Source organism: Lingula anatina, chromosome 3 (genome assembly GCF_051362555.1).
Source record: "Lingula anatina isolate TDL-2025a chromosome 3, LinAna3.0, whole genome shotgun sequence".
Lineage (NCBI taxonomy): Eukaryota > Metazoa > Brachiopoda > Lingulata > Lingulida > Lingulidae > Lingula > Lingula anatina.
Genome location: NC_141769.1, coordinates 19,811,875 through 19,832,156, shown reverse-complemented (window position 1 = coordinate 19,832,156; position 20,282 = coordinate 19,811,875). Strand labels below are relative to the sequence as shown.

At 38.1% G+C, this 20,282-nt stretch overlaps 1 protein-coding gene across 3 annotated transcripts; it reads left to right on the top strand.

The window, feature by feature from the left end:
- Positions 1–361: 361 nt before the first annotated feature.
- LOC147763039 (uncharacterized) lies at positions 362–20,042 on the top strand. Of its 3 annotated transcripts, none has more exons than XM_087009519.1 (23): positions 362–524; positions 5,187–5,251; positions 5,700–5,984; positions 7,078–7,214; positions 7,537–7,700; positions 8,010–8,121; positions 8,261–8,331; positions 8,525–8,673; positions 9,215–9,430; positions 10,536–10,736; positions 11,010–12,983; positions 13,334–13,546; positions 13,833–13,969; positions 14,099–14,329; positions 14,654–14,815; positions 15,080–15,181; positions 15,420–15,681; positions 15,905–16,143; positions 16,348–16,588; positions 16,735–16,919; positions 17,235–17,423; positions 18,450–18,665; positions 18,946–20,042. In XM_087009519.1, exons 2-23 carry the CDS (start codon positions 5,224–5,226, stop codon positions 19,066–19,068), a joined length of 5,637 nt encoding a protein of 1,878 aa, XP_086865645.1. In that variant the 5' UTR covers positions 362–524; positions 5,187–5,223; the 3' UTR covers positions 19,069–20,042. The 3 variants fall into 3 exon arrangements, with proteins under 3 accessions (XP_086865645.1, XP_086865644.1, XP_086865646.1); XM_087009518.1 differs by lacking the exon at positions 362–524 and adding an exon at positions 1,693–1,793; XM_087009520.1 differs by lacking the exon at positions 362–524 and adding an exon at positions 2,727–2,798.
- Positions 20,043–20,282: the final 240 nt, after the last annotated feature.

Sequence of the window (20,282 nt, the reverse complement as noted above, 5' to 3'; positions counted from 1 at the left end):
CCCAATGTCAGCACTTCTTAATGGGTAAAGCTGTTAAATTTAGGACTCACGACTTCTGTGTTAAACCAATGAATGATACATGCACATGTATAATAACTTAATTTTGGATGAATATAAACAGTTTACACGTTGAAATTACAATTGTATAAGAATAATATAGAATGGCGTATTATGCACCAGTAACCAGTTCCGAACAAAAGTGTATGTTATTCAGGATGTAGCTTTATTCCCTACGCTATTGTGCATAGAAAACCTCCGTATCAATACAACAAAATACCTAAAATGCCTAAACGTACACTACAATAGCCTCCTTTTTTATCGTATTCAAACGAGATTTGCCATTATGTAAATCGTCATTCTTAAAGGCTTAAAATGGAACGACAAAAAATCCTTGTTGTTCACATAAACGCGGTGTCGCCTAGTTAGTTCCCGCATAAATCCCAGACCAATTCACCGACTACCAATTTACTTCACCTTAAAGTCAACGTGGCGAAAAGAACTGCAGGAAGGGAAAGAACTTTAAGGTACATCTGTCAGTATGTTTCTCTGTCAGGTCTTAAATATGTGAACAAGAATCAATATGTGTCTACTCGTTGTGGCGTAAGGTGTTGTAAACACTGGTAAGAAAGCCATTGGCAGTGAATATTGTTGATATTGATAGACGATAACTTCATTGACCTGAGATAGTGTCAACTGGCAAAGCGGTTTTAAGCGAGTGAATGCTATTATAAGAGCCTCCATTGCGGTGAGCCTCGGAAAGTCGCGCGTACATTTCACACCTTATTGTGTCACAGTGTAATAATAGCAAGAGAAGCTGTCTTTTGTTACGACTACCCCAATACAGAGTGCAGATTTATCACGGGCCAGAAAATCCAGACAACTACATCCCTTTACCCGGTGCCTTCCCTTTTTATAAAATAACTAAAAGGTAACTGTACCCAACATGGTGTCTTCCGAGGGTGTTTTTGATAATTTAATGCATGCCTCAGAAGTAAAACGATTTCAAGAATAGCATAATTATTATTAAAATTCTTTTGGTTCAGTGACAGAAATGAACAATTGCAGTGGGGTCTGTTTTCCAGTTCCCCTGACTTTTTTCATATAATAGCGACGGGACGAAGTGAAATCAAATATTTGAATAAGCCCTGCGGTCGCACCTTCTCCGATCTTTAGAAAGCTTACGAGCTAATAGGCATACGGTACATATATTTATAAAATGTGTTACGCTTAAGGGCTGCGAGGCCGCATTCAGAATAGCGGACTTACTAGTCCCAGGGTCAAATATGGCCACCCACTACAAAGCTTGCCGTCCAATCCTCTAATAGATAAAGAATTAGATATCCCGCGAGAAGTATTCAAGTGGGTCGGCCATATTTGACCCTCGGATTACTTAGTCCCCTATCCTGAATGGGACCTAAGTGGCAGCAAGATCAGTATATATTAATTTACGCTTTGGCTCACCAACAAGTAAGCAATACATATACGATTTCATTACATTTCATCCCCAAATCGCTTAAAGATCTTTTATTAGAACGGCAAATATATGCACTCCTATGACAGTCAGATAACCAGGGGTCCCCTTCAATCACTTCCGTGTCATCTGCCCGGGTAGTCATCAGTAATTATGTCCTAATTTGTCCCTGTGACGTGAAATTGGGGGTTAATACCAAACAACGATTATATAAATATGATGTGATCTCGCCTATTATGCTATTAAAAGCTTTAAATCAATATTTCGAGGTCATTTTGGGCCAGGGAGACGCTGTGTAGTGACGCAGCTAATACTCCATTCAGTAAGTATACGGCTTACCTGTACGTACAACATGTACCTGATAGGTATTATTTCCTAGCATTTAACTCGCTTCTGTGGTACTGTCTGTTAAATGCTTGATTGGATTAGTATACAGCAATTTTGTAATGGAAAGTGTATTCTTAACTTAAAAAGTAATTTTTAACTTAATGACAACGCGCCGGTAAGACCAGGCTTATTGACCAGTCGCTTTAAAGATGCACGTTCCACTGATAACAGTCCTCGGATTTTTTGTTTTTCTGAACTGCTCCCCAGCATTTGTTTCAACCATAATATCTGTTTACCGTTAATGTCATTATTTTTAATATTTACCAATAAGATTGACAAACGTCACAGGTTTTTCTACATTCCCCTCCTCTGGCTATGGGTTCCTCCCATTTATAGAGCGACCTCTTCCACATTTCAAATTACAGCCGTGGCCTGTTAAGAAAAGAACTTTTAGGCCAAACTTTAAGTTGACTTTGGTCCAAGATAAATAAATAAGCACCTGAAATGTATATTTTTCCATTGCATGGATAACTGATTACGCTGACGGACCGTAAACCAGACTTTTCTCGGGAAAAATCAGTATCCACATTTTCTGTTTCTTACTGATCAATTGCAAATGAGAATTAAGTGATGTGAAACGCCACATACACATCTATTCCTGCTAGTACCCCAACTTCTCATTCACACGTTAGTTTTGACAGGTAAATAGATGCCCTTCTTTAATAGGCAGTACTGGCACAAGGAATTTGAAAATGAATGTGTAAAGTATGGCCGCCGTATAAACGGTTACTTTCATTTCAAACTGCGTAGTTATAAGAATCAATATGGGCGTCTGTTAACAAAAGGGATCAACAAAAAAGCACAAATAGTACGCATGAATACATCAAGCTCGCAGGCATTATGTGACTTCAGGTAAGGATGTGGCAAGCAAAGGGCGCGAACGGACGTGTACGTGCGTGCTTATCAATTTGCTAGTATGTTTGTACATGCACGTGCTAAGGTAATTGCTTAAAGATAGATGAATGTTTACGTTAACGTAAACACGAAAATTACGTGCTCATGGAGGGTTATGTGTGGGTCGTCGATAAGGGTCAAACATGGCTCACCTACTTGAATACTTCCCCATGGGAATCTATTAATGTCGATTAGTGGATTAGACAGCAAGCTTTTTAGTGGGTCGCCATATTTGACCCTCTGACTAGTTGGATGGTTCACTGTTAACTTAATGCGGCCTTTGTGTTCAAACGGGCCGATTACTGAAAGTAATTTGTTCTTCTGAATCGTATGTATTAAATGAAAATTGTTCCCCAAATAAAAGGATGAGTGCAGATAAGAGGGTAAAAGTGCTCACCTTTGTACATGAAAAATAAATTGTGAATGAATGAAAAGATTGATACTAAATCAAAGTTAGGGTCTTGAAAACAATATTTTTTAATTTGAAATATAGAAAATTAATGCCACAATGACATTGTCAAATATTCATGTGTGTTTTAGGGAAGTTCTGACGTAAAATGTTACACATCTATTATAGTGACAATTGTGCAATTTTGTAATTGGGTACGGAAGGTGCCAGTGTAAAAAAGGAAAGACAATAAGTGGCCTATCATTGTTTGAGATCAATATTTTGATTGCTTTATTCTTACAAGTAGTGCTGATTGAAAGAAAAATCTCACAATAAGTTGAGGATAAAGCTCCTGCCTAAGACAAGCTAGTTATACATGGTTGAAAAGACATGAATATAAGTTGAGATGTATATGAAAATCAGCTTGTGTTACGGTTGGTCTTGATATCTACTCAAAACTTATGTTGACATTTTCAGTCCATATGCTAGCAAGCAGCCATGTTTATTCCTGCCATGAGGTAGCTGCTACATGCTTAAATCGGATAGGTAGACAGACAGCGTGTATATGTTGTACACAAAAAACAACTCCAAAAAACGTTGGTCTTTGAAAGGGAAGCAGGAGTTAGAATTAGTAAAATATTTTCATTTGCAAGCAGAAAAAGAAAATTCATTTTCATGTAATGCATGCTAATACCCCCGTCACACTAGAGGCAGAATGAACAAGAATGCCGTCGGAAAGACAATTCTTTGTGCATTCCTGGATATTCAAAGAGCATTCGAAAAATTCTGAGTGCATTTCAAATAGTTTTACCCATTCTTATGGTCGGCCTGAATGTTAAAAACTTTCGAAGCGCATTCCAAGTGGAAAATTATCGAATGCCATTTGAATAGTATTCTAACAGCACTGTGACTGCATTCTTTATATTTTCACGGCATTCCGACAACATTCAAAACATTCTGATCACATTCGAGGGATATTTGAACTGGTACGCGACTTAAGGCCCCCGTCGCACTTATTCGGAACCAGCAGGAATCAAGGTAGAACCAGCAAGAATGAATAAATTGAAAAATTCGTGCCATAATCGGGAGGGAATTCCTAATTGCAGTCAGAATATTCCGAATGAGATTCAAATGCCGTACGAGTGTGGTTTGACTGCTGGCCGAATACAGGCAGAAGTATGTAAGAAGATGCCTCGAATGATATATGAAGCAAACTCAAATGCAGTCAACTGTTCCCGGTATGGCTGCCAATGATGGTTTGAAATATAAAGAATTCAAACATAATACAGCTGAAATACCTAAAATACTTTTAAATTAAAATTACTTTCTAACATGTTTAGAATGTAACACGATGCCCAGAGTGTATAAATAACACCACAGGAATGGTAATTGATCATAGTGTTTCGAATGCTGTTGGAATGCCGTGAGAATATTTAGAATGCAGTCATAGTACAGTTAAAATACTGTTCAAATGCCATTCGATAAATTTCCTCTTGGAATGCACTTCGAAAGTTTTTGCATGACAAAAACATTCGAGCCGGCCACAAGAATGGGTAAAAATATTTAGAATGCACATTAATCATTCGCAGTTTTGGTCTACTTAATAGTCATACTTTTCTTAATTGCTGTGGTCGGCTGATTTTTCTCCAACAGTCTGCCAGCTTTTATGTGAAGTTCCAAAGAATTGTTCCATCGTAACTAAGACTTCTTACCGTACAGCACAGACCTATATCAGGGTCATTATTTTTAGTTTGTGCGGTTAAAATATGTAGGTATGAGTTTTTAGTTACAGTTTTGTACACTTCAACGACAATAAATGCCTGCCTTTGAGGTTGGGGGAGACCAATGAATTTAGAGGAGTAAAAACTCAATATGTGTTTTTATAAGCCTGACATGGTACACAATGAATAAATTAGTACATGGTACTATGAACGTCATTTGCCATTGAAGTATGTAACTTGGCGTTGGCATAAAATATCACAGCCAAATATGCCTTTCTTACTTGGGAAAGCTTCGATTATACGCACATATGTTCGTTCGTTTCAGAGCAGCAGATTGAGGTTGCCCACTCAGATAAGTTGCCATGGGAAACAGTCCGTCGCAAAATGAAGGTACTTGTATACGACATCTTCCTCTCTCTCTCTCTCTCTCTCTCTCTCTCTCTCAAAATGTTTGCGTGTAGGTTTATCAACATTTGTTGCTCATATCTACAAGACTTCTCATACATACCGGTAGGTTATAAACTTTGCTTATGAAAGTCATGAATATAGTGCGGCAATGAAAACTATACTATCGACGTAAGATGTACAATCTGAACGGTATTGCTTACGCTAAAATGTTTAATACCAGCTCCAGAGATATCTATAATGGAACTGTTTTTATTATTTTGGGTTGGAATGAATATAGCCTCTTACATTTTATAAAAGTTTTTTACGACCATCAATCAAAGTTCAAATTTTATTATTATTGTAATATTATAATTTATTTCTGCAATCTTATAACAATAGTAAGTAAATCTTATGCATTTAATGTTGTTAATTGTCATATCAAATGTTTCAGCACTGTGGGCAGCAATAGCTCGACAGCCGTCCAGGGTTCAACAGGTGCTGAACCAAGGTAAAGCAGACCTAACCGACATGTCACCGCCACGTAAGTATAACCTGCAAGGCAGTCCTATCCAGGCTGCTAGGCAAATGCGAGACAAGTATTTGAGTACAACCATGACCTATTTGGTTCAAGAGTACGAGAAAATTATATGCCTCCTGGAAGGAGCGATGGATGAGCAGATCGTCGAGGCTGTTAAAAACGGAAACATAGAGCAACTGGAAAAGTTACACAAAGCAGGTAAGTAAAATCGGAATGGGTATTAGGTAGTATTTATCATTTATGACTTAGGCTGCAGTCAACCTTTTGGCTGTTAGTTCAAACCGAAGTTGGAATATTGAAAGCACATTGTTACGCGATCAAGAATTTTAAATAAGTTAAATAAAGGGTACCGAAGGAGACGAGAACTGTGTCGGAAGTGTGACGTCAAGTAGTGTAAGACGCGAAGCTGTTTGGTAATTTTTAGCAGGAGGTGAACAGGAGTAAAGACGTTGACTTGGAGAAAAAGGCAATTTTTCCAACAACATGGTAAGATAACATTTTTTCTTTACGCATTTTGAGCAGAGAATACTTGTGGAAATGGCATTTGTGTAATAGTTGTATTAGTGTGATCATATGTGTGGAATTTCATGTCAGATGGATATATTGACATCTAAAAATTGTCACAATATAAAAAAAAGATACATCTTTGCACAGCAGTCGTGGATCGGTACGGTTCAGTTGTCAGTTGCGAACTACTTCCTGGTTTTCACAAAGACTTTAAAAGATCGTTATAATTGCAGTACATACCATAAAACACCCATAAATACTTAGATATAGGCATAATAGATTGCATACATGCAAAGTTACACATGACAACGATTAATAGCCTCCCGGGAATTCTTTTTCCCTGACGCTGTTTGTCGAGCTTGCGGTCAATGCAGCATGTCTTTCAAAACAAATTGACTGCAAATTAAGCACGATATTTCACCATTAAGTTCCGTGAGACGTTTTCATATCATGCTCTTATTATTTCTAAAAGTATTCTCTGTAATAAATGCATAAAGATAAAATGCTATCTTACCGTGTTTTTAGAATTACTGATTTTCTCTATGTCCATCATTTCCATTCACCTCCACGTCGTGTCCGCATGTAGAAACGATGTCCATAAACATTTTTGTACCAACGAAGAACTCACCAAACTCACCTGAAGCTACGTAGAGCGTTAGGCCAATTTTGTACCCACGTAGGACACACGACGTAACCAATATTGAACCCATGTGGTCGATTGATAACCAATTGCAGGAAAAAAACGCTGACAGCTGTAATACGTACGTTGACATACATTTTCCAGGAGGTGACATACACCAAGTTGGTAAACCAACAGTAAGTGGTTTGAAGATGGGCCTTCTTGAATTGGCGGCAACACTACCAGGCGACAGAAATAACATCGAGGAATATTTGCTGAGAGAAGACCCAAGGAATGCAGAAGTAAATTCATTATCAAAATTATTGACTGTCCGTTATACCTGAATTGTATATTAGTGTAATTTGCTAGCAGTTGCGAATTCTAATTTAATTTTTGTACGCATTTTTGTATTCTTTTTTATTGTAAAAAAGGTACTTTTATCATTTTTGTTATAGATATACTATCTGAATATCACGAATTAGCATTTGTGTCCATCACATTTATTACATTTATGATGCAAACAATTTTATGACAAAAATGATCTTGTGCACGTTCATTTATCTCAGGAAAATCATCTGGTAGCGCTTACTTTCAGTACGACACAAACATTGTTTTCTTGCACAGGTCATAACTTCCTTGGCAACGGGGCAGGTGGGTCTACACACAGTCGCTAAAGACGCTGGAAATCCTAAAGTTGCCGACGCCATTCGCCATGCCATGGGGCGAGCTCTCATCCGGGCGTCTCGGAACGGACAATTGGACTTGGGCGCGGTCACAAGACTGATAAAGTTAGTGTGGACGTTATTTTGCCTAAAATTGTTTGGTTATGTGTTATAACATATCGTCCCTTTTCTGTTTATTTTGTCGTTCTTCGTAGTTTAAGTTTTTTTTTTCCAAAGCTTATGATAAGACAAGTTTTTCTCATATAAAGATGGGAAACCTTTGTCGTTAATGGCAGGTTATGCACAGATCCCGAGCAACCTATCACCAACGAACTTTAACTTTTATAATAGCGCCCCTGCCTTCACAATATTCCATACAAGGCGACCACTACATATATATCTCTTGATAACACTAGCTAATATGCTTAATTTTAGAGTATTTGGTGTTGACGTCGACGTCCGGGAAGAAGAACAAGACAAAAGCACGCCTCTAATGCATGCAGTGTTAGGAAAGAAAACCGAACTTGTAAAATTGCTTGTGAACGAGGTAAATGCCATTGCAGCAAAGCGGAAAACATCGTACCCTGTTTAATAAGTTATTAAATGCGTTTTCAAAAAAGATTTGCAACATATCAAATTTGGTATTGTTATTTATAATGTTGAACACATGTTACAATGTCATTCAGGGTGCAGATCCAGAAATTCAGAATGCCAAAGGACAAACGGCAATTGGAATCTGCATACATTCCGAGACCAGGTACACGTGCATTTATATTTTTTACGTTACATCTCTATATACTCAACTTTTTTCAACTCGTTATAAGTCATTCATCTGAGTAGTCCTTGACGGTAAATATTTATGGAATTATTTCCAATCTTCTTATAAGGAAGTCCAAAAGAAGTATTTAGTATTGTAATATTAAAAGCGTTACATAGCCTATATCTTCCAGAAATGCTCAGATTGAAACTATCCTCAAGAATGCCATAACCAACAAACCTATAAGACAAGCAGTCATGGATAGTGGCATGACCCTCACAGTGGCTGACCTACAAGCAAGTTGTCCTCAAGGTTTCAATGTTAATGCTGCTGATAAGAAAGGTAAGTCTGTTGAACCGGCATACCGACCCAGCTCCCACATGTGTCCAGACCATTATGAATGAGATTGTTTGGGATTGGACTTGCATTTGAGTTGCGTATCTGTAACAATGTGCGGCAGCATGAAGCCAAACCCCCACCCATGCCCGACCGTCACACTTGGAACCTAATGGGGCCAATGTCGATTACTTTCGGGCATTAAGTTTCAATTGGACTTGGGCGTGGCTTCCCCTTACACCGCATTCCTATCGAATAAACTATATTATACTCGAGTTCAAGTACACAGAGCCACATTTTTGCAACATTTTATCTGTCCATGTTTTTCTAACCTGAGTGTGAGGTACTTCAAACCTAGTTCTATTTGGACAACCAAATCTGTATGGTGATCAGTGTACTTTTAAAGTCACTGTCATATGTGTGATAAGTGATCTTCGTGAATTCAATTTACAGAAGTAACAATAATATAAGTGCACGTTTTTCCATCGATCGAACACTCTGTACACGCACCTTCATATGCTTCCATGTAAAACACTTTCTCTTACAGGTAACAGTTTGCTGTGCTTAACCATCATTTGCAACTGCTCCGTGGATATTGTAACTACACTCGTTACCTCCTACAGCGCTAACATTAACCTGCAGAACCACAGTGGCGAAGGACCGGTGGAACTTGCCATAAAGAGACCGGACGTGTTGAAGATGCTTCTTCAGCACGGAGCAGACATGAAAAGACAGAAGTGGAGTCTGTTAGACTTTGCCAAAGGTAATGTTAACTTAAAAGATAACCAGAAAAGCACTCCGAGAGCGCAGACCTCCGCCAAGGCAGCATTTTGTATATTATTATTGATTATTGATTGATTTTTGATCCGGATCACCACCAAACACTTATCATCTGTTCCGTGGCCCACTCCTGGCCTACCCTGAAAATTTCATCAAAATCGGTCCATAACTATTGGAGTAATGTTGATGATTGTTTTTTTATTATTGATTGATTATTAATCTGGATCACCACCAAACACTAATCATGTGTTCCGTGGCCCACTTCTGACCTACCCCGAAAATTTCATCAAAACCGGCCCATAACTATTGGAGTAATGTTGATGATTGTTTTTTTGATTATTGATTGTTTATTGATCTGGATCACCACCAAACACTAATCATGTGTTCCTTGGCCCACTTCTGACCTACCCCGAAAATTCCATCAAAATCAGTCCATAACATTTAGAGTGATGTTGATGACAGACAAACAGACAAACAAACAGGGTTGAAAACAACCTCCTTGACGGAGGTAACAAATACTTTTCAACATATATTTTGTGTACAGTACAGTTCTGGGGTAGGGTTCATGTATGTCAATTGGGAATTTCCATATCATAAATGTTCTTCAACCCAAATGTATTTAAATGCCGATTTTTATGATTTTATTTGACACTCAGAAGTACAGAGTTCGCTGCTGTTATCTCTTACTTTTCATTTACCTTCATTTCATTACTGAAATTGCTATTCAACAGTACACGTACACGCCCTTTGTGCAGCGTCTCGATTCCATAACTCGCCCCACATAATAAATTGTAGCCTCTATGAGATATCGCTATTTGCAATACGCGATGCTTTTGGGTTACCTGGAAGTGCTTTTTGCCAGAAAAAGTTTGCCTTTGGGTACATCAATTTAGAATCGCTAATGTGGTATTTTGTCTCGTGGATAGTTTAACGTTGGCTCCCCCTATTTTCTGGTCAATTTCTGTGGTACAGGCCTATAAAATATAGCTTTTATGGGACTCGTTATAGCCCATTATGGTAATTCATTGTAGCTTAATATGGTGACTCACTGTAGCTCTAATGTATATGGCGACCGCAATTTATTTAAGGTCACAATGCATCCGAAGAAGTTTGTGCCGTGATCAAAACCGAAGCCAACGCACGACTGTGGAGATCGGTAGACCAGGGGAAAGAAGATAATTTGAAAGAATCTCTTCTGGTTGGGGCTGACATTAATTTTTGTTACCACAGCGACGACCATAGGAACGTAATGAATGGTTGGACTCCGCTGCATCTTGCTGTGGACCGCGGTAAAGATGCAGTAGTATAAAACATCATACACATATATATTTAACGGTTTTCATTACTATTTCTCCCAAATTGTCACGTTGTCACGTTTCTGTTAATACATGGCCTTGGCATAAGCTTTTTGCACTCCCATAATTGATTAACTGTCCTGTGTCTTTTGATTAATTAATCGTATTAGTTCAACCTGGAACCTTAAAACATGTGAAGGCTACTGTGCAAAAGGCACTTTTTAAAAGAACAAAAATGTCTGATACAACGTTAATATATTCTTTTAGAAAACGTTGACATACTGAAGCTCTTATGTGAAATGAAAGCTGATATCAATAAGGGCGATGAGAGAGGGGGGAAACCGCCACTTTCCTTTGCCATAGAAAGAGGTAACTTCCAAATGGTCCAACTACTTCATCTATTCGGCGCTGACATCCACAGGCAGTGCAACCATGGCAACACACCTCTTATATATTCGGCTATTGGCGGTCATGTCCCAATTTTACGCTTCCTGTTGAAACTTGGTGCAGACGAAAACATGCGAAACGTGGAAGGAAAGTCAGCGCTAGACGAGGCTGGACGAAGCAATCAGGATGACATCATCAACGCCCTAAATGAGCTGGACTACGGTCACTCTCTTCATGGAAAAACAGAGAGAGGCAATTCTAAGCCCTCTGATTCAGTAGATGTATGTCCTCCTGTCGCTGTTCCAGAGACACGGATCATAACTTTGCCCATGATTCCACTTGAACCTGGATTCCGAAAAGTTGGCGGAGGGCTGCTTGGTACAACGCTGAATGAAAAGCTAATGGAAGCAGCCAGACGAGGAGATTACAACAACGCAGCCTTGGCCGTTGCAGACGGTGCTGACATTAGATACCGAAACAAGAGGGGACGCACAGCAATGGATGAAGCGAGATTGTCTGCCGAAAAGTTTAGACAAGAAGCTAATCGACAGACTGACCCAAACATGAAAACTGTAAAGATAGGCCAATGCAATATGTGCCTTTATTGCTCTGATCAGTTGGTTCGGATACTTGTGAACGGTCAACTTATTAAGGCAGTAGAAAGTGAGAGCTTAGAAAGAGTGCAGACTCTACATAAGGTCGGTGGCAACATTAACCTGTGCTCGGACACGATGCCTCTTGGGCTGGTCGGGATCCTTTGCCAAAGACAGGACAAACCTGAAATACTGAATTACCTAGTTGAGTGTGATCAAACCAATTTGCGTACCCTATGTGTCACTGATCAAAACCAGAAGTCGCCGCTAGATTACGCAAAAGAAAGGGGTTTTACTCGCCTTGAGACATATATCGTCGGTCGTTTAGGCGTTTGGTTGAAGACTGCTGTAGAGCAAAACAAAGCTGAAGATTGCCTGGTGTTGTTGCAACGTGGTGCAGCACCAGAGACGGCAGACGGCGATACATGGTCGAACATCGCTCGGGCCGTGGATCAAGGAAATTTAGAAATGGTGAAGCACTTGGTTAGTTATGGGGCTGACCCTGGTTGGAGATTTCCTGATGGAAAATCCATGGTGACATTTGCACAAGAGAAACGGTCTTTTGATATAGCCGAATATCTTAAACAAAAAATTAAGAACAAACAAGTCAGGGAAGCAGCAAGACAAGGAGATGTTGAGGCCGTTATGAGACTGCATCGCGAAGGGGCCGACATAGACGAATTGACCTACAATGGCAACACAGCCACAAGAATCGCTGTTCAATCGGGAAACCTTCGACTTGTGCACTATCTGTTGTCCCACGGAGCCTCCCTTTTTCACAGGTTCAACGCCACCACTTTGGTGAAGGAGGCTAAGGACCTGGGAAACACAGACATGGAGAAATACATCCGCCGTGTTGGACAGCGTCGGTACCATGAAGCTTTGCGCCACGGGAATATTAATGAATTAAAAGCCATTTTTTCCCTCCAAGGTATAGACCTCACGAAGCTCCCCGACGGGGAAACTGCGGGGACTCTGGTGACCAAGAACAACCAAGGAGAGGAAGTCGTCAGGCTGCTTAAAGAGAACGGAGTAGAATTTGTAACCAAAAATGACAAAGGCGAATTCCCGCTCGGTTTAGCGGCCCAAAATGGCGATTTTGCCCTGGTGAAATTCCTGGTTCGAGAATGCGGTGTCAACAAGGCAGAGGTTGACAGACATGGAAAAACTGCTGCCCAGATTGCAAGCGAAGCAGGGTACACTCAAACAGCACATTTTCTCGAGACTGATGAACTTCCTGAAGAAGGAGAAATTGAGAAAGGTAAGTACATATAAAGGGAATCAGTCTAAAATATATAGCACCACCTGCGTATCTTAACCATGCTAGACATCATCACTACTAGGAACCGTGAGGTTAGTTAAATATCATGTTCGCTACAAGGCAACTGATAGGGACGACTATTCTCATGCCTGCTGAACGTTTCGCTTAATGCTGATAGAACATATGTAATTTTGTCATTAAAATTAAAAACATTAAAATGTTCAGATATTGGTTTCTATACAAATTCTATGGTGGAAAATTATTTTAGTTGGACTAAATAAAATATGAGGTGATAAAATTCAACATGTGTTTTACTCTATACATTTATATATTTGTCTATTATTTTGCAGAGAAACCGAAATTCTCGGATGCAGAATTGATCAATGCCACAAAGAAAGGGAATATGAAAATAATTGACGCTTTCATAAAAGAGAAATACCAGAACCGCCTGAGGAAGATCAAGATTTGCAAACAACTCATATATGAGGCCACTCGTAGAAACGCACAAGAAATATTGAAAAAACTGAAAGACCATCTTAAGCAGCTGGAAGAGGATACTTCAGGTATGTATATGCAGAGTTTGTAAGAAAAAGTATGTTTTACATCGTTATTAAAAGACCTTACAAGAAACGGTTGCTGATCTGAGGCTTCTCAACTTGCCAATGTTGCTTATAACCACCGATTGTATTTTGTGCACATGTATTTTGACATTCAAGTAATATTATAAGAATGAACTTGCTTAGAAAGATATCTTCATTATAAGACAAAATTATATAAATTAGAAAAATATACTTGTTAAGTGCACTTAACCCGGCCCCATTTTTATTATTCATCACGTTACTTTTGCAGAACGCAAGCTGACTGGCAGCAGAAATGTACAGAAGATATTAGACAGCTTTCTAAATGGAATGGTAAAACGCTTTGCCAACGTTGACAACATTGACGACATTGGGGATGAGAGTTATTTGAGCAATATCAGTCAAAAGGTAAACAGTAAAATCGTCCACGACAATTATTATTATTATTTTAATTGCATAATTACTTAAAACTTGTACCTTTTCCTTTGGAAATACCTTGAATTCGACAGTGGTTATTCTAGTGTTTTCCCTTTCAAGGTAAAAACTAAGACTACCATGTTATACTCAGACCCAAAAGGAGCTATCGCAGATGACGCTGAAAAGCTCTCTGATCGTGCTGACGATGTAAACCAGAAAATGGCCAGCCTGGAGATAACAGGAGAGAATATCTATACGGAAATCAGTGACATAGAAGACAAAGCCAAGAAGGCAGTCACACCGCTTGAAAGACTGAAACTTTACGCAGATCTAGAGCTGCTCAAGAAGGAGGTACGTGTTTCTTTTATGTGTACGTGTACGTCAAGAAATTAAGAGCATTTGGCCGGAGATGCAAGGTAATTGTTTACGTTATACTGTAACTAGCATTTTTGTAACAGAACAGTTAATTAATGTGCATACTAATTTTTTATATGTTAGGAAAAAAGTAGTAGACTAGCGATATACTTACAGTAAGTATTATGAGTGAAAAGTCCTGAAGCAATCCTCAGAGCGTGTATGCTGCACTAACGTGACTCAGAGCGTCATTTTTTGTGGAATGACAAGTTTACAAAAATATAAAATAGTTTGACATACAGGAATGTCATTGAATTTCAGATGGTTCAAGCGCATGCAATGCAAGCAATATTAACGATTGAACAAGCAGCTATCAAACGAAAGCAGCAAGCCAATGACAGGTTCAAAGAAAACAAAGGAGAAAAGTATGTCTTTTTTGAGACATTTAGATCAAAGCTGCACACATGGCTTGTTCGATGTGAGGTAAGTAAGCGCTACGTGTATTTTCTTGTTATGAATTTGAAAAAAAAAACAATTTGGTACAGTAACTCTCACCTTGTAGAAAATGAAGATAGGGGTGAAGTAGTAGTTGTAGTGAAATATAATAGAACGGTTAAGAAATTTAAGAATATTTAATTCAGTACATTCTGCACTTGAGAGAGTGAGAGAGAGAGAGATGGTGGTGCTTTCCCTCATTAAAAGTTGTGATATTTACACATATATAAATAAATGTGAGATCTATTTTAGGCTGCCTGTGGCGGTATCAAAACTAAAGACGGAAGTTCCACAGTGAAATTGTTTGGAAAAGACGAAGACGTCGCAAATCCAGAAAAATCATCTAATCAATCGGTACGTCACGCAGCACATGCTGTGCATAGCCACGCATTATTGAAACGTAGTTTCTGTTTTAATCAACTATAATGGTAGCAATAATTAAAATAATATTATAAACCTTTCATAATTTAAGATTATTCTCTAAATATCAGTTCTTTGAATTTTAAAGTAGGTTCACATTGGTTTAGATAACTCTTGCTGCTTTATAAGTGTATTGACCTGGACAGACACGTGTTTTTCGTTTGATTTTTAGATTGTCGCAGCTCTCAGTGCCATGAAGAACAGAGCAACTAGGGGCATTCAATTTACAAGACCGATAGGAAAAAAGGAGGCAAAGCAGATAGACTTCGTCGTCGTCATGGCAGAGCTAGACCGGACAATCACCAATGTGGCGTTCTATCTGACGCTGTGTTATGCTGAACAAATAAAAATCTTACAAGGTGAAAAGTGCCACGCTGGTTGCAAAGGACCATTAGTGGAATATGATTATTTCATAATTCCTAACAGTATGATCAGTACGCCACTTTGCACAGGATATAATAACCCTAGCTTGTCCTAATTTTTGCTCCATTTTGATTCTAATTGATACATGTACCTGTATATGAAGTTTTTTCAATATAATTTCAAAGTCTGTCAAATGTGATCGGCAAATTTGCATTAAAAAAAGGTAGGAACACAAATACATGTATATAACAGCAATTTGTACACACTAAATAGATGTTTATGTATCGCCGCCAGGTGCCGCAGTGCAAAATCCACAAGACAGTCCACAAGACGGAGCCCTTAATCCGGTAGAGTGCTTGAGTGACTACTGTGTCTCACATATCATGACTTCTTTCAAGCGAGGAGAGATCGGCAATCCAAACAGCCCACCCATTCAACTGGACATGGTGCTCTACGAAACCATCTTCTTCACAACCTTTGCCAACCCAGACAACCTCCACCAGACCTTAATCGAGGATGCTTCAATGTGTAAGGTACGTCAATGTTTCAGTTAAATTGCATTTATCTTTAACATAAATATTCAACTGTAATGACATCACATTTTTAGTTCCCTAGGCACTAGCATTTTATCTATAACAAAATACGTACAAGTATATCCAAACCTAATTATCTCAGCGCAATTTGTGTGTATTGTGATTTTACCTGCAAGTTCTACATGTATTCTTTCTTCTCTGTAGTTAACTATTCCACAAGAAAGAGATACCCGGCGGTGCACTCTCTTGGATCTACTTCAAAAGGGAGAACTTAGAAGCAAAGCCAGAACATATACTATTAAAAATTATACCGATACCAACAACTGCGGGTTCTACATGGTAACGGACAGTCTAGCCGCTAACGTTGAGAAATTCTGGAGAGAAAATGGAGTGGCTTTTGATAAAACAGAAGGAGAGGATGAATGTATTGATCTCTACAGAGCAGGTATTTTAATTAACAATGGCTCAATATAATAAGCAAATATATAGTAAACAACGTGGTAACATTGAAGAAGATTGTGTAAAGGAGAGCAGTGCTATTTTAGTTTATTTCACTGATTCACTGAAACCAGTTTTATCCTTTTTTAACAGATGAAAGTGAAACTTCTACTGCTCAGCAAATCCTGGAGTGGAGAGTCGACACCTACCTCCAAACGGAGGGAATTACTCGACAGAACTTGGAGACCAGCGCAATGTCAGCAGAGGAGAGGGCTAAAGATTGGTTCTACACGATCAAAGACAACGTAGATACTTTGCAAGCACAAAATAAAACTTGGGTAAGTCAGCGATAGGCCACAAGGCAAAGTCACCATAAAACAATTTGTGTGCACAAGTAACCGACTCCATTTAAATGAATTAATTTTTTGTGGACTATTTTGTGATCTGTACACATGAGAGCCGTTTGTAAAAGTACTTTAAACAGGAAGTGGCATTCACGTGCGTACTGCTCAAGATGTGGTAATTGCAGCTTCCATTTTTTTTTTAATTTTGTGCCTTGCGTTGGATCCATTGCATATTTATCATTTTTTATAAACTCAGTTGCAGAACTTTTATTGTGCATAATGTTATATAAAATTGCATTGAAATTTTAGACGGAAAAAATGGAAGAAGAATTTAAAGATTTCCAAGAAATGGTCAATGCAGAAAATAGTCATCACAAAAATGAGACTCGTAGCAACATTCAGAAGGCGGAGGCTGATCAGAACAATTTCAAGAAAACCATGGCGTCAAACTTCGACCAACACAGAATAGATGTACAAAACATGTTTGAAAACCATAAGGTAAATAATATTATATGTAAATAACATGATATTTAAACAAAATAATCTTAAATAAGACGTGCCTTGTCAAATACTGCAGCGCTACAACATCAGTGGCCTGGGGTGAGGATGAAGCAGCATATATATATATACTAGAGGCCAAATTTCTTGTTAGAAAGCAGAAAAATATCATGAATTAGCCAAAGGCATATCTGTGAATAATGTGGTGAAAAATCTGTGGCGAACAAATGCCGGTGTACCATGAAAATCTGACTCCCCCAAAATGTGACTCCCCAATCAAATTTTCATTATGAACATGTGACTCCCCCCATGAAATTTTGACTCCCCCCACAAAACTTAATAAATCTTATTTTATTTGAGTATAAGACTCCTATGTTGTAGTATGCAATATGAAGGATACACTGGCACTTTTTGTTAGTTTGCAGGTGAAAAATTGAACGAGAATATAAGAAAATTAAAAATGTGTATTTTACCACCCAATGACTCTTTCCTTTAAGTATACTTTATGAAGAATATATTGGAAATATTTGAACGTTTTGCGGTAAAATATTGGGTGCAAATAAAAAAAAATTGGAAAAACAGACATGAAAAATCTTTATATTCATACCCATGAGATTTGGACTCCCATGAAGAAAAAACCTATTTTATAATTAGACACCATATCATTGTTTTCCATGGTTTGCGTTGTGATATATATTTTGGTAGTATTTGAAAGTTGGGTGGTGAAAATTAATCATTTTTGGAACAAGTATTCATCTTACTACCTGGATTTAGACTCCCATAGCCTTTTCATAGGAGTCACTGGGTGGAAAAACCACACATTTTTAATTTTCTAATTTTCTCATGAAAATGTATCATCCATTATGCATACTACAAGATGAAATTTGTAAACTCAAATAAAATAAGATTAATAAAGTTTTGTGAGTGGGAGAGGGGAATTTCATGACTGGGGAGTCAGATTTTCATGGGAGTTAGATTTTCATATGACACCGGTGTTTGGTAAGTTTCTTTTCTATTTCATTTCAGGCCGCAATGGCCAGTCTCCATAGGGAGGGTATGGAAGTGCTAAAGGCACAGTTCAAAGCGTTCGAAAACCAGCAGAAGACGAGACAAGAGGATTTTGAAAAGGAAATGAGAGACGCCTTTGAGTCTTTGTCTGATAAGCTTATAAAAGATGTGAACGAGGCCACCAGTCTCATGAAACAAGATATTGATTCTCGTGGCCAGGAGCTTCAAAACACAGTAAGTCTTCAGTGACTTATTATATATGAACAATTGCAATTAAGTCATTAGGTAAAAAAACATATGCAGATTATCAATCATATGAAATGTTGGTAGCGATGGGAATGGTGAAATCCTAGTAGACCTTTCCAAAAACACAGTGTGTTTTAGTAAATACAAGAGATGCGACTTTGAGATCTTATAAAAACGTTTGGTAATTCCTGTAACATTACACAAGTTATACATACGGGTTATACATGCTAATTCTAATGTTTGATGAGCACTTTCCTTTTGCTTTCAGATGAAGGAAGCTGAAAAGCAACAGCAGAAAATGCTCCAAATGGTTAAAAAAGCAGAGGATGGAATGCAAAAGAAACGGAAGGATTGGGAAAGAAGACTCAACATCTTGGAGAACAAAATATAGAAAGTGTAGGATGAAAACAAATTATAATTGGCATAGCTTTGAAGAACGCTGGGGATAATTTCCACTGTTGGCATTTTGACAGAATTTTTTTAAGTGGCTATTTGCAACTTACAAATGCTTTGTGTGCACCTTTCCTTGCGTTTTGTTTGAATTCAATCTGTACACAGAACATATAACACGATATTTCCAGCACATCAGTGGAGCCCGTTATCTAAAATAACATCTAAAACAGAGAGTGTTATTATCAAAACTATTCAACGCAAATAAAACAATGACAGCTTTATCAGTGTTCTTTCATGTTGGACGTTACTCTGCGGAATATCTGAGGTTTCCTTTGGGGTAAATAAGTGCGATAATGAGACGTTTACTTGAATATAATCTATAGTAAAGAGTTGTAATTTTAATTGTGAACTGGAATTTGCGGCTTTCAGTGTGCACTCCCAATTAACCGAGCCTTTGATAAGATTTAAATAGATGTGAATATTTGAATGTGAATATTATTATATTGTGAATGTGAATATTAGATGTTAAGATTTAAATAGATGTGAATATTTTGCACAATAAAGGGGCTTTCCCCTATTTACACGGTTTGTCTGTCAGCCATCAAGGCCCCTTTTTCACCTATGCAAGTTAAATTTAGTTTTATATATTTTTAATCAGATCATGTATTATCTCAAGTATATATATATTTTATACACGATTGGTAAGGGGTTACCTAACGTTTTTATATTCTTATAGATGAATAGTTTGAAATATTTTTGTCATAGATTTTATACAATCACGAGACTTAATGTGAGATGAAATCTGCAGATTCATGAAACCCTAACAAAAGCAGGATGGGCTGTGACAACAATCTCATTCTTTGAAGTCTGAGGACGCGTATTTTTGAAAAGATGTTTAATATCGCCATCGTTAAAATGTCCACACACCAAGTGTTCAAATATACCAGTTGTCAATAAATCTTATCGATTTCACCTTTTATGCATTTGCTTGTTTTCTTTGTGTTTTGTTTGTGTCATTTAATACTGGTTGATTACATAAATCCCAACGAAATTTTTCACAGGGAAGGGGGGTTACACAGATTTTTTTTCCCTTAGGGACCTTTCATATGAAAAAATCTATTTTCTAAAAATGTATTTTCTATTTGCGGTATCTTGTGATCACGGTCTGTGCCCTGAATACCCCGCGGCATAATTACTGGCAGCGCGACCCAG